Source organism: Barbus barbus (assembly GCF_936440315.1).
Source record: "Barbus barbus genome assembly, chromosome: 30".
Taxonomy (NCBI): Eukaryota; Metazoa; Chordata; class Actinopteri; order Cypriniformes; family Cyprinidae; genus Barbus; species Barbus barbus.
Genome location: NC_136758.1, coordinates 15,413,371 through 15,427,610, shown reverse-complemented (window position 1 = coordinate 15,427,610; position 14,240 = coordinate 15,413,371). Strand labels below are relative to the sequence as shown.

Below are 14,240 nucleotides of genomic sequence, written 5' to 3'. Positions count from 1 at the left end.
ACTTACTTGGAGTTAATGATCACAGAATTTTTGTTTTTGCCCAAAAAAATCTGTTATCATTTACTCACCCTCAGGTAAATTAATTGTACACTTTAAAAAAATAAATAAATATATATATAGAATGTTAAATGATAAAATGCTCTGTATATTGGCTTTTCCCATCAATTATACTTATATAACAACCTTTAATCTGAATTAAACAGCTAATTAAATACAGTTTATTAAATTTATATGGTGAATTAAATAATTTTATCCATGTGACTTTCCACACCACTTTGCTGTACCTCAATAGTGTCATGTTTTTGTCACATTAAAAGACATAAGGAAGAGGAAGTGACATTATTTGAGTCTTCTTTCTTGTTTTTTATGCTTGACAGGAATTATAAAGCATAACACTCTGTCACAAAATAGGAAAAATAATCATTTAATGTTGCTTCTATTTATAAAATGTTGTCATTTTGTTGACTTCTGAATGCTAATGATCTGAGGACATACTAACCTTGAAAACAGAAAGAGCAGCAGCCATTTTGGTACGAAATATTCCTCAGCCAAAGAATATGCTGACATTTTTATTCAATTATCTCGAAATGACAAAAAGCAGTGTACTGTGTATATGTACTGTATGTTAAAAATCCTTTCCAAAATGGAAAAAGCACCTATTTCAGTGTACTAAACCCTTGTTAGGACATTGTTCTAGTGTGAAAATATGAGTGCATTTATGTTGACAGATTAGCAAGTAATGATATGCACCGGCATGTTGAGATGCCTGAGATGAATATCTGTTTGTAATGCTTATGTCATTCATATAATTCCCTCATGACGCTATCGCATAACTCATATAGAAAGATAATCCTCCTCTGCATGTACGAGTGGTCTCCAGTCTGCAAGGAGCATCCAGATGTCGTAGCATAGACGTCAGAAAGCACTCAAAGCACTCTTTAATCAATAATAATCCAGAGACCACCTTCCGCATGCCCCTTTGAGGCCTGCTCAGTGATGTCTGCTTCATGAATTCTTGACGTCATATGGAAGGACATTAGCACAGTCATATGGTGGGTTGTGAGAAAGACACTGATTTTCTAAAAATAGATGGTGTGAAACTAGGCCAGGGTGCAGAGCAGGCAGCTGGCACACAGGAAGAGAATACGTTTGTGTGGGTGTGTGTTTTGTTTCGGCATTCAGAGGGAAACCTTGCAACATAATGCATTTCGGCAGCATTTCCTGTCATTGCCTAAACCCTCTGCAGTAGCACCCGGTGTGCACTATTAGATCTTTGAGATGTCTTCATTCCAGGTGGTGTCAGTGCCTATTACTTTTGTGTGTTCACCACTGTTGGGGAACGACTTTGAAACGGTTTCATTCCATGCTATATGTTTCTCAGTGTTTAAAGTAGTTAAACTACTGCCAAAGGGGCTCTTTTGAAATAGTTGGCTACAATACAAGCTAACAGAAAATAACTAAATTGAGGCAATATCTTTTTAAAGTATATTTTACAATGATATAATTTTGAATTTAATGATAGCCCTGTTTTGCTTGCACAAAAGCAATGTGTGAGTAAAGGAACAGTCAACATGACATTATTTGACTTGACAGATAAACTGCAGTTCAAAAGTTTGGGGTTGGTGAGATTTATTAATGTTTTTGAAAGAAGTACTGTATTATAAGGCTTCACTTCTTTGACCAACAATACAGTTAAAACAGTGATACAGACATATTACAATTTAATGTGTGTAACTGTTTTATCTTTGAATATATAAATGTAAATTATTCATGTGATGGTAAAATTGAATTTTCCGCTGAATTTTCATTACTTCAGTTTTCAGTGTCAACAATCCTTCAGAACTCATTCTAATATGCTGTTTTGGTGCTAAAGCAACATTTATTATTATCAGTGTTAGAAACAGTTGTGCTGTATTATTTTAGGATTCTTTAATGAATACAAAGTACAAAAGAATGGCATTTATTTGAAATGGATAATATAAGTTTCTTTACTCTTTGATCAATTTATCAACTTTTTCTCAATCAATTCAACTTAGGATGCATACTTGCCGAATCTTAAGAACTCAAAACTTTTGAAACGTAGTGTACATTTGCATTAAATGCATCTAAAAACTAGCCTAGTTTTTAAAGTTGAAACCATAGTGATGAGCTAAATATTAGCTTTAAAGAACTAAAACACTGTAAGAGTCAGTGAATCTGTTTCTATTTATATGAACAGTCCAAACAAACAGATTCCTTAGAATAAATAAGTCTTTTCCAAATGAGCTGCACTATGAAAAAAAAACTACACAATGTAGCATTTTGTCACATCACAATTCTACTCATTAAAAAAGGAGCTTGTATCCACAAAATCTACACTACTGTTAGCTGAATTACTACAGTAGATGATGAAAAGTGTCTTTTTGTGTGTTTTATGAGTCATTAAATCAACTGTTATATGTTAAATATCACTGAGTTATTATCCTTCTTTAAAATTTGCTTGTCTTATAATCTATATCAAGCTCAATAAATTAAGAGTTTCAATACCCTACTCATGTCATTTTTATTATTATCATGAGTCATTTTACATGGTTCCTTTCCTTGTTGTGATTGAGACTGACTCACATGACAAACTGAACGAACATCACACCCACTTTTGTTTAGTCGCTCATGCTACTGAAAATTGTAATTAAGTTACTTGCATTGCTATGTTTAATTTTGTTTCTCCCTAACACTAGTGCTCACTCATTTAGTAATGCATTGTTATAGGAACTACCTTACAATTATTAATTTGTGCATACATTTACTGTGGTATTTCTTCTGTATCACTGTGCCGAATCTTTTGCAACAATGGAGCAACCGCAAACATTAAAAACCAAAAGTGTATGAATACAATTTTTTGAGTTTGTGTAAAAAAAAAAGGCAGCCCTGAATTGCTTTGTAAGTGGAGATCAGTGGAGGCAACATCATCAAGCAAGCACACTGCAGTGCACCGGAGCTCCGTTTCTCCTGCTTAGAGGGCAAATCAATAATACAGGCACTTTGCCTCATCAGTCGCCTACGGATCTTCGAGATGTACTATAAGGTAATGCTTAAATGAGGGTATTTTTGTCTACGAAATTGCTTGGAAATGCGAGTCCAAGATTCTTCTACATACAGAGCAACTGGTGTAGTGCAAATTACATCCGCTGGAGCAACGTGAATGATTGCAGTGCCTCACCTTGAATTTGATTTGGATGGAAGCATCAGTCTCATGTGGCAGGGATTTTATTTCCCTTCATGACAGCTTTCTACAGTGTGGCTGGTTGATGATGCGACCTCAAATGATCCTGCAAAGTGAACTATATCACTTTTTCATTTCTTCCCTAATGCAGCTCCTCCAAACGTTCGGATCATCCACTCCGGTCACGCATGCAACATTGAGGAGGAGCGCTACACGGAGAGGGTGTACACCATCCGGGAGGGGGAGACTTTGGAGCTGACCTGTCTGGTCTCGGGGCATCCACGGCCACAGGTGAGGCTCTAGGTGTTTACTGACTTCTGACCGCTTCAATCATCAGCGCGAGGTGTCACCATAGGACTTCTAATGGCTGCAACTGGCATATTTACACAAGATTGGAGAGATAAAATGTCTGGAAATTGAATGATATTAAGAATCTTCACATTTGGAATCAAATTGCGAGTATTCTAGCTTATTCTGACTTAAAACAGAGTCAAGGAAAATGGAATAAAAAGGAGAACCTCATACATCCAAATAAGGAAAAATAACTATTCATAAAGTGTGCTACACAGATGAAAATGTTTGGAAATGGAAAATAAATTTGAGTTACGAGACATCCTGTGGTGCTGAAAAAATACAATATAGTAGCATCTGATATTCAGAGAACTGTGCCAGGCATCATATCAAGTATATTTAGTATATTTATTATAGAGAATGTATATTATATGATTTCATGATTATGTGATTTGTGTGATAATGCACAGTATATATAACTATATATATATACTTACACGCACATACTACCTGTATAAGAAATATGATAATACGTAATACATATTACTATATATAAGAGAAATATATATATGTATAAATATGCATTATGCTATTATGCCCCTTTTTACAAGATATAATATTGGTCTTGGGTGTCCCCAGAATATGTCTGTGAAGTTTCAGCCCAAAATACCCCACAGATCATTTATTATAACAGCTAGAAAATGACATTTTTGGGGTGTGTCTAAAAAGGACCTGTTTTGGAGTGTATCACTTTAAATGCATATGAGCTGCATATTCCCGCCCCTTCTCCAGAAGAGGGCATCGAGTATACGTCTCTCTGCATTGCATATTTAGCTTACAGCAATAAACAGCTGGTAGAAGCAATATAACTGAGAGCGAGAGAACCTGTGTTCAGCCATACATATGAGAAGCCAAATGCACTGAAAGTGGGACAAAACAGTGTGATGTTACAGAGCTCGTGCCACGCTGACCTGCCATCGGCGCGGATCAATGGGCCGAGTTGCGCGGCCGTGCTACCGAACGAACAGCGAACTAATCTCACAAGCGTGGCGATGATCAATTAAAATACTTAAATAACGTACACACACAAGCACAGTGAAAACACTAAGTACTATAACAACATGACATTCACAAAGGATTCTGGAGTGATAAACGTATTTAGGTAGATTTTGAGGCAGATTTAGGCATTTAGGTAGATTATGAGGTGCATTACCTTGGAAAATGAAAGTCAGCTCAGATGTTGGGAGAAAATTAAGGCTCTTATGTTCAGTCTTACAAGATCGAGATCGGAGAAAATGGAGGACAGCTTACAACTGTCAATCAACCCCGTGGCTCGGCCCTGTGCAATGTGACATCACATTGCATGGAGAATCAAATGGCAGGCCTAATGAGACTGATTTGGTTTAAAGGGGATTAAAAAATGAGGAGTGTGTGGATTTTTATCATTGTAGGGTGGTTGTGTTCACACACTGTCAACACACATTTATGTCCAAACACCATGTAAAAGTGGATTTTGCATAATAGGTGCCCTTTAAATTAATTCAATTGTTTTTATTTTATTATTATTAATTATATATGAAGAATTTCCCAAATGGTATCTGAGGTACCACCACATAAAGCATAAAGCTTGTCAGATGCTTCAGGGTAAGCTGTGCCATATTAATAGTGAAGATTTGTCTCCATATGCAGGGAATAATATTACAAATGCTCTACAAAAATGGTTTCACTGTATTCAAATATTCTGAATATTAAGCATTTCCTTTCCGATTTGTGAATAATTGCTGGCAAATAAGAATTTGAAATGGGATTGTGCATTTGAAAATTACTTTTTCTCATTTACATTCATATTTCTATTTGAGATGTAAATTAGTCAAGTGTTCCCCAGTGATTCAGCTTACCCTTCGATATGACACAGCTTACCCCAAACGTGAGGAATTTTGCTATTGTCCCATGTTATAGATACTTTAATTGCCAGCAGTCATCCTGAAATGTTTTCAGTTGTCGTAATACCATTCTCCTCTACTCACCTTTACCATATCTATTACTTAAATATGACCAAGTGACAAAATAGGCAGGAATTATGGTGCTACTGTGAGTCCTAAATCAATGTTATGCTTCTCAGCTCAAGAGGACACCATATAATCCTGAATAATATGACATTTTGATTATCAGAGGAAGATAACAACATTCTGTGTTTCTGCTTCACGCACTCCTGTATGTATCATTCATCTGTTACACTTCTGGACTCGCTGCAGTACTCTCCATTTCACCCTCACTCAAGTGGTCTTAATTCTCTCAACGCCCCACTCCTCGTCGTATCTTGCAGAGGGCTTATCAGTCCCATAGCCTGTGCGTGGTTTAGATAGGCAGCACTCTACGCCTCTCATCTTGGTCTCATTGCTGCATTTTCAGTGGAGAGGAAGAGCAGTCCCACTGAGTTAGTGCAGGAGAAGAGACGGCCACGAGGGAAATCACTGAATCTGCACAACTGCAGAAGACTCAGTGATTCCCCGAGGAGCACTGTCAGACCTCGGAATGCTAGGAAGAGTCCTAAAATATAAATGTTTGCTAAGAAATCCTCCTGGCGGTGTGGTGTCATAGTTTTGAGGTAAGCCTTCATTTTGCATTCTACACACAGTTTCTGTGAGGAGATCGGATTTTTTTTTATGCTCCTGTGACGTTCTTCTCCTCGAATCAGAGCGGTGCTGTCCATTTTATTCGCCTCCCTGCGGCCAGGTTCCTGATAGGAACAGGTATCAGAGATGAACGGGGCGTGCAGTGTGTGATGAGGTACACCTGAAGATGATGGTGCCTCATCACTGTTGCCGTTAAGTGCTAAGTGCATCTCTCCTCAGGCAGTTTGCATTCACAATCGAGTGGCTGGAAGGCTGAGCCAGTGGAGGAGGCTGTCATCCCATGTCCCCAGGACCTGGAGGGGAGCAAAAAGGTGTATAATACCTGTAGAAATCTATCCGTTAACATTTGCATTCATCTTAATGCCAGATGATCAATGCTGTCATATTTGACAGCAACTGTGCCATATTTGCTTGCAGGTTTTCAGTTCTAGCCAATTGAGCCAATAATCTGAGCCATAAATGCCGTATAAAATATTTAATGCTGCCAAAACAAAAACAAATTCACCCAGTGGTTTTAAAATCCCCTTTCTCAAATCAGGCTGTTCTGAGATTCCTGTCAGAATGACGTAGTTCTGTACAGGCCGCTCCCACGATAGTTGATTGACAAGGCCGTCTCACCTTAGACCCACCCTTAGTGAGCTGAGAGCTCTTTATCTACAGAAGAACTGAGTATAAGGGTTTTTATGAATCTTTGCAAATCGCTTAGCACAAATAATGTGCTAGTTAGCCAGTTTCGCGGCTGAAGTTTAGTATGCACCATAGATATATATATATATACCTAGATGCCTCATTATCGACTGTTTCTATGGGCTGCGATACGTAAGCTATCCGCCATTTTTGGAAAGGTCTGCAAATTTTTGAGCGCATTGACTGTATGCGTCTACAACAGCAACTTATACGCTTGTATATCTTTGAATATTCATTGATTATTATGGTGAATGCGAGATGGCTGACGCGTCAGCGTATCTGGAGAGGTCGAATAGGGAATCTACACATATCTATGGTCTGCTTGTCACTCCACGGAAGAGAGGGGCGGAGTCAGCAGAGCTCACTAGCATTTAAAGCAGCATGGACTAGATCAGCATGCTGAAAACAGAGCTGGTTTTGACAGGGTAAAGAAGGTGTTTTTTACACTACCACTGAGAAATTTTTAACCAAAGTATGTTAAAGACTTTTCATTAAGACCCTAAAGAATCATATCAACTTGTGTAAATGTGCATCCAATGACCCCTTTAACATAACTGATGATATTCAGAGAGTTAAACGACTTGGCACAAGCTGATTGGTTCATGCTGCATATGCAGCCAATGAGCTTATTGCCTTGCATTTATATGGCTGGCTAGCATTCACTTGAGATTCTTGCAGCGCGCTTTCAGAGTTTCTCTGAAACCCTCAACCTTCCCCAGCTCCACCTGCATAGATCTGCTACGGGTTATTTTGTACGCTATTTGTGCAGCAGCAGTATGCCTTAAATACTCACGGCACCGTATCGTATCGCTATATGTATTGGCAGTAGCAAATTCTTGTACTTGCTTGCAGCAGCAGCAATAATCTACAACTACAGCAATAACCAACAGCAGCAGTAATTCAGCAGCAGCGTAGCTGAATCTATTTTGCCAAGACCAAATACATTAACATTGTCATATCCATCACCATGCTAAAATCTTCTGAGAGTTGTCATGATTGATATATATATATATATATATATATATATATATATATGAATGAAGAGTTCAGATGCAAAAGCTTCTAAGTGCCGTTTGAAATTTTCTTCTAAAATGAGCAATTTTATCAGGCTCCTATGTGTATGTTGAGTCATTTCACATTAATGACAATGAAAAGAACCTATTCTTTGCCATTAAAGTGAAATTACTGAACCTACACATAGGAGCCTGAGAAAAATACTCATTTTAGAAGAAAATTTTAAATTGCTCTTAGAGGCTTTTGCATCTGATCTCTTCATATACAGTTGTGGTCAGAATTGTACGTACACTTTGCAGTATTTGCAAAATGTTAATTATTTTACCAAAATCCAAAATAAGAGGGATCTTACAAAATGCATGTTATTTTTTATTTAGTAGTGACCTGAATAAGATATTTCACATAAATAACGTTTACATCAACAGCTGAAAATAATAGTTGAATTTATAAAAATTAAACCATTCAAAACTACATAGTCTTGATTCTTAATTCTGTGTTATTACCTGGATGATCCACAGCTATTTTTGTTGTTGTTTTTGTTTAGTGATAGTTGTTAATGAGTCCCTTGTTTGTCCTGAACATTTAAACTGCCTACTGTTCTTCAGAGAAATCCTTTAGCTCCCACAAATTATTTGGTTTTCCAGGATCTTTTCCATATTTTAACCTTTTACAATGACTGCATGATTTGAAGATCCATCTTTTCACACTAAGGACAACTGAGGGACACGTACACAGCTATTACAAAAAGTTCAAATGCTCACTGATGCTCCAAAAGGAAAAAATGATGCATTAAGAGCCAGGGGTGTAAACTTTTGAACTAAATAAAGATGTGTACATTTTATTTTATTTTGCCTATTTTTTTTTTCATATAGTAGTGCCCTTCAGAAGCTACAGAAGATACTTACATGTTTCCCAGAAGACAAAATAAGTTTAATTTACCCTGATGTTCACATTCAAAAAGTTTTCACCTCCAGGCTCTTAATGCATCGTGTTTCCTTCTGGAGTGTCAGTGAGTATCTGAACTTTTTGTAACTTTTTGTTGCATGTAAGTCCCTCAGATGTGCTCTGTGTGAAAAGATCATACAGTTGGAAAGGGTTCAAATATGCAAAAAATGCTTGAAAAACAAATAATTTGTGGGACCTGAAGGATTCTTTTTTTTTTTTTTTTGAACAGCTGGCACTTTAACTGTTCAGAGCAAACAAGGGACTCACGAACAACTATCACAAACCAAACACACAAAAAACTGCTGTGGATCATCCAGGTAACAACACTGTATTAAAAACCAAGGGTATGTAAACTTTTGAACAGGGTCATTTTTATAAATTCAACTATTATTTTCTCTTGTATATGTAAACATTTTTTTATGTGAACTCTTATTCAGGTCAGTACTAAATAAAAAAACTAACATGCATTTTGTATGTGGTCAGAATTATTGACCAAAAAGTTTGTAAAAAATAATGTTTACTCTTTTGATCCTCCATTCAAAACTCTTACAAAAATACACATTTACTCTGTGCTGTTTAGGGTTGGTTCGTCTGTTTTATGTCCAGCATCAAACAGAACCACTATCAAATTAAAGCAAAGTATAATTTATGGATCATTTTATGCTTATAAATTGTATGTTTGATGACTGATATTCAGGCAGTTTGTTGTTTTAATTGTTTAAGCGAGCACGTGTTGAGTTGTGTTGGTGCATGCAGAGGGCTTTTTTTTTTGGCTGTGAAAACCCTAATGCATTTTGAATGTTCTGTGCTGCTTTTGCCTCCCAGTCTTCATTGTAAAAAGATAGGAAGATTTTTGCTGGCAGCCTCATTTTGAATAAATGAACTTGTGCTGCTTCTGATCTCATCTCCGGCTTTTGCTGACTCCCTTACCTTGAGTGTAAATAAGGAAAGTTTTTTAATGAATTATCTACTCTCTTCCGCTTTAACGCAGTCTTGCCATTTCTGCTTTTTAGAAGTTAATGACAGTAAACATGAAATATGACTATTTCCAGACCTATCCGAAGCAGAGGGTATCACATAATGCAGTAGGTTGTCGGAAAATGTACTACAGGAACATTTATTATCTAAAATTACAAAGCGTACTTGGTACCGGCAAAGCTTATTCCTATGATAAAGTACAAACACAAAATCTAAAAGTTCTGAAATGGATGACGTGTCAATGACCATCATGTGTAATTATTAGGTTAGGAACAAACAAACATTTTTTCATGTTTTATCATCCCAGTCAAAGCATGTGTATATATTCTGGTCCAAAGACTAACTGTTTAGCATGGGCTCTTTAGCCCCTGCTGTTTGATGCCGTAACAACACCATCTGGACCCATAAACTTCTTTCTCTGTTGACGTTCATTCAGAATTATATCCTAGCAGCATATTCTGCAAACTTAAGAGCTATTTTTATCATGCTTCTAGTAACATCACAGAATCTTTCCTGTCATCTTGTTTAAATTTAAAGCTCCCTTTGGGTTCTGTTACACAGATATTTATGCCATACAAATAATATATTTTTTATTTTATTTTATTTTAGAAACATTTTTATTGAAAACACTGGATTCAAAATGATACGCAACCATATATGACAACTAAAGTCTTTTGTTGTCCTTAGTCTAGTACTGCAAATTGTGACCAAACACACTCACCGTGTGCCTTAATTACCACAATTTTATTAATGGCTCCATTCCAGAATCTTTCTCTTAGTCAAATTAGCACCAGGGTCATCTTAGATAGTTTTCTTACCATGCAGCAAAGCATATTAATTGGTAATTAGCATGAACTCTCAAAACATCCAAGGCTTCACCAACTCTTTGTTACAGTTCTGCCATTACTGAACCAGTTCCCATAGATCCCACAGACAGTGAGTGGGCCAGAGAAAGATACGCCCAGGGCTGCTTTATGATAGACTGAGGGGGCTGGAGGCTATATATAGTGCTCTTTATGGGCGCATTCTGTCTGCATTTGACACACGGGGCCCATCGTCACAGAACTCCCATCAGTGTTCTGGCTCAGGCGCTCTGTGGCACTGATCCACTTAATACTGGCAGGGGTAGAAATCTCAGACTTGACAAATTTATGAGGATGAGTTTAAGATGTTTGTAATACTTCAGAAATGAGTACCTTTTATAGTTATTTTTTTGTAATACACATGTTATGACATTACAGAATACTTTATAGAGATAGCTCATCAAAAATTTAAATGATGTCATTATTTACTCTTACTTATGCCTATTTTCTTTCTTTTGTGGAACAAAAAAAAGATATTTGATGCATTTTTTTTAGCTGTTTTTGTCAGTGGGGTTCATTTGGGTTTGATGTTATTGGCGTGTTGCCATATTTAATTTGTATTCGTTAGTTGATCAGTGATTTGATTTGATCTGATTTGGGAGTGAATATCCAGCTAAAATTAAACCCTGCGGCTCATGATAATATATTATAGTCTTAAGACACAAAATAATTGGTCTGTGCAAGAAACTGAACAGTATTTATATCATTTTTTATCTCTGATCCACCGCAATGTCCAACGTAACGCGTCAGCATGCTCTGGCATAGTAGACGCATGTGCGAAAGCTATCTGTCGCATGTATACGTCACTCATTCTTTAGATCGCTTCCGCGATGGAGCTTGAAACTTGAAACACTTTAGTTGTATGAATTACATTTTTTAGATTTTCCATTTTTGGAGCTTGAAACTTGTGGACCCCATTGGCTGTATGGACAAAAACAGCTGAAATATTCTTCAAAATATCTCCTTTTGCGTTCCACAGATATGTAAAGAATGTTTTGACTGTTTTGTCTATATAATGAAAGTCATTGGGGTCCAAAACACATACATTGAACCCCATTGACTTCCATTGTATGGACCAAAACTAAAAAACATTCTTAGACATTTGTGACCCTGCACCACAAACCAGTCATAAGGGTACATTTTTAGATTAATTTAGATATGTGTACATTGCATGAAAGCAGAATGAATAAGCTTTCCGTTGATCTATGGTTTGTTAGGATTGGACAATATTTGGCCGAGATACAACTATTTTGAAAATATGGAATCTAAGGTTGCCAAAACATCTAAATATTGAGAAAATCACCTTTAATGCTGTCCAAATGAAGTTCTTAGCAATGCATATTACTAATCAAAAATTACGTTTCAATATATTTACAGAAATTTACAAAATATCTTTGTGGAACATGATCTTTACTTAAATCCTAATAATTTTTTGGCATAATTTTGACCCAAATAAAGTTTCTTCACGATCCCATAGAAGAAAGTTTTTGTCTAAATGGTTAGGTAAGGAACCTTTAATATCTGAAGAACCTTTCTGTTTCACAAAAGGTTCTTTGTGGCGAAAGAAGGTTCTTCAGGTTATAAAAAGGTAAGAAAGATATGGTTCTTTAAAGAACCTTTGAATGAATGTTTCTTTGTTGAACCAAAAATGGATCTTCTATCTATGGCATTGCTGTGAAGAACCTTTGAAGCACCTTTATTTTTAAGAGTGTACAATGTATTTTTGGCTATTGCTACAAATATACCCATGCTAGACTGGTTTTGTGGTCCAGCCTCACATTTTTCAAAATATCTTCATTTGTGCTCCATAGAATAAAGTCATACAGGTTTGGAACAACATGATGTGATTTGGAACAACAAAATGAGGTGTTATGGTGAAATTGAGACAGAAGCTTGTGGATCCAAATGCAGTTTTAATATAATAAGGAGTAGTCAGACAGGCAGAGGTCATATACCAGCAGCACAGTATCCAAATGGGCAAGGCAAACGGGAAATCCAGGTAACAGGAAAAAAGGTCAAAAACAAGAACAACCGGCAATGGTCAGGAACACGACAAGGCAGGACCAACAACCTGGAAACAGGGAAACCGCTTGGCACTGTATGCAGAAAGATCTAACAATACTGAGCCCAGAATGCTGGGTCAGATTGGCTTAAATAGTGTCTGGTATTGGAAACAGGTGAGAGTGTAATCAATGAGCATGATGGGAAATGGAGTCCAAGATAAAGTCCATGTGGTGTGTATGTGTTTGGCGGTCTCTGGTGGTGAGCCAAGAGGCCGACCGTGACATGAGGACAGAAATTTAATTTATGGGTAAACTAGCCTTTTAAAATGAAACCCTAGTTTCAATAACTGTAATGTGAAAATTTCCCTTCCCTCCTTTACTCGGAAACAATATTTCCCCTGTATTATATGGCTTGAGGTCTGGAGGGCTGTCATTTCCACTGTTTTATGACTATTTATGGAGGCACTTTGGTTGTGAAGGCAGTGGGCTGCCGTCAAATTGTTTTCACTTTCCACCCCCTACATATCGCTTGAGTCATGATCTCTACTAACACAGAAATAAATAATAAAACAGAGGTTTTTGATTTATGTGCTACTTTTTTATTCCACACAGTCCCAATGTCTTGAATGCATACATTAAATGAAGGAAGTTAAAGTACAATAAGTCTTAAGGATTCGAGTGGGTCATCTTTTCTTACATATTATACTGAATTGCTGTCACATAATGCACAAACGATTATTCAGTTCCACTTTCTCACCTCTGAAAGTAGGAATTCCTATTTGTGTGCTGTCAGCTATAGCCCACCTCAATGCATGCAGACATACAGGGCTAAGCACTTTTCTTTAGCTGCCTTATTTCCTGTTCGAGCTCACAAAGAAAGCGAGCGTATCTAAGCCCTGTGAGTTCCAATACGCAGTTATTCCTAACCAACATCCAATACGTGTGTAAACAAATCTGCCCGCCCTCCATCCTCAGCAAAGCATGAAATGGATTTCATTCTGCCTCTTCCAAAGGTTACGACCCTGTTGGGCTCCAAACTGTCGTTTTATTTTTCTTTATAGACCTTCGCAAGAAGAAAACCAAGGCCTAGGTGAAAGCAGCGCTTGGTCGTTTGAAATTGCGAAGCTGAAAATGCTTTCAATTAGTAGGAGAGGGGCTAATAGTTGGGGTGAGGAAGAAGTTGCTGCTTGCAAGAGGAAGGCGGAGCTTTGATCTTTGTAGCTGGACTCAAGCTGAGTTGCTCCCGCCTCTGAGGTTCTTGAGCAGCAGGGATGATAAAGGGGGGTTCTGTTGTAATGTAGGTCATCTACACAGTAAGTCTCACTCAGGACTCAGTAAGGCCAAGCCAGGCCTGAATGGGCAATTTGCTCCACTTGTCTAGCTGGTTGGCAGACAAGTACACTGAGGGAGCTACAGAATCTCTCTCCCTCTCTCTATGCCCGGCTGGGCTTCGTGTGCAGCGTCTTTTCCCTCGTCTCTCCATGCTTCCTTCTGACTTATACTGTATTTGTGTGTGTGTGTGTGTGTGTTGGTATTAAAAAAGTGAATTGCTATTTGAGATGCATTATTTGTGTGTTTACCGTGAAAAATGTTTGTCATATAAAATTTTAATGAGTAAGGC

General features: G+C 37.3%; 1 protein-coding gene across 1 annotated transcript in view; it reads left to right on the top strand.

Moving 5' to 3' along the window:
• mdga2a (MAM domain containing glycosylphosphatidylinositol anchor 2a) overlaps positions 1 to 14,240 on the top strand; it is a 143,378-nt gene that overhangs the window by 35,609 nt on the left and 93,529 nt on the right. The window contains exon 2 of the mRNA XM_079386072.1: positions 3,354 to 3,493. Coding sequence (XP_079242198.1) covers positions 3,354 to 3,493 — 140 coding nt within the window. The remainder of the gene's footprint in view (positions 1 to 3,353; positions 3,494 to 14,240) is intronic.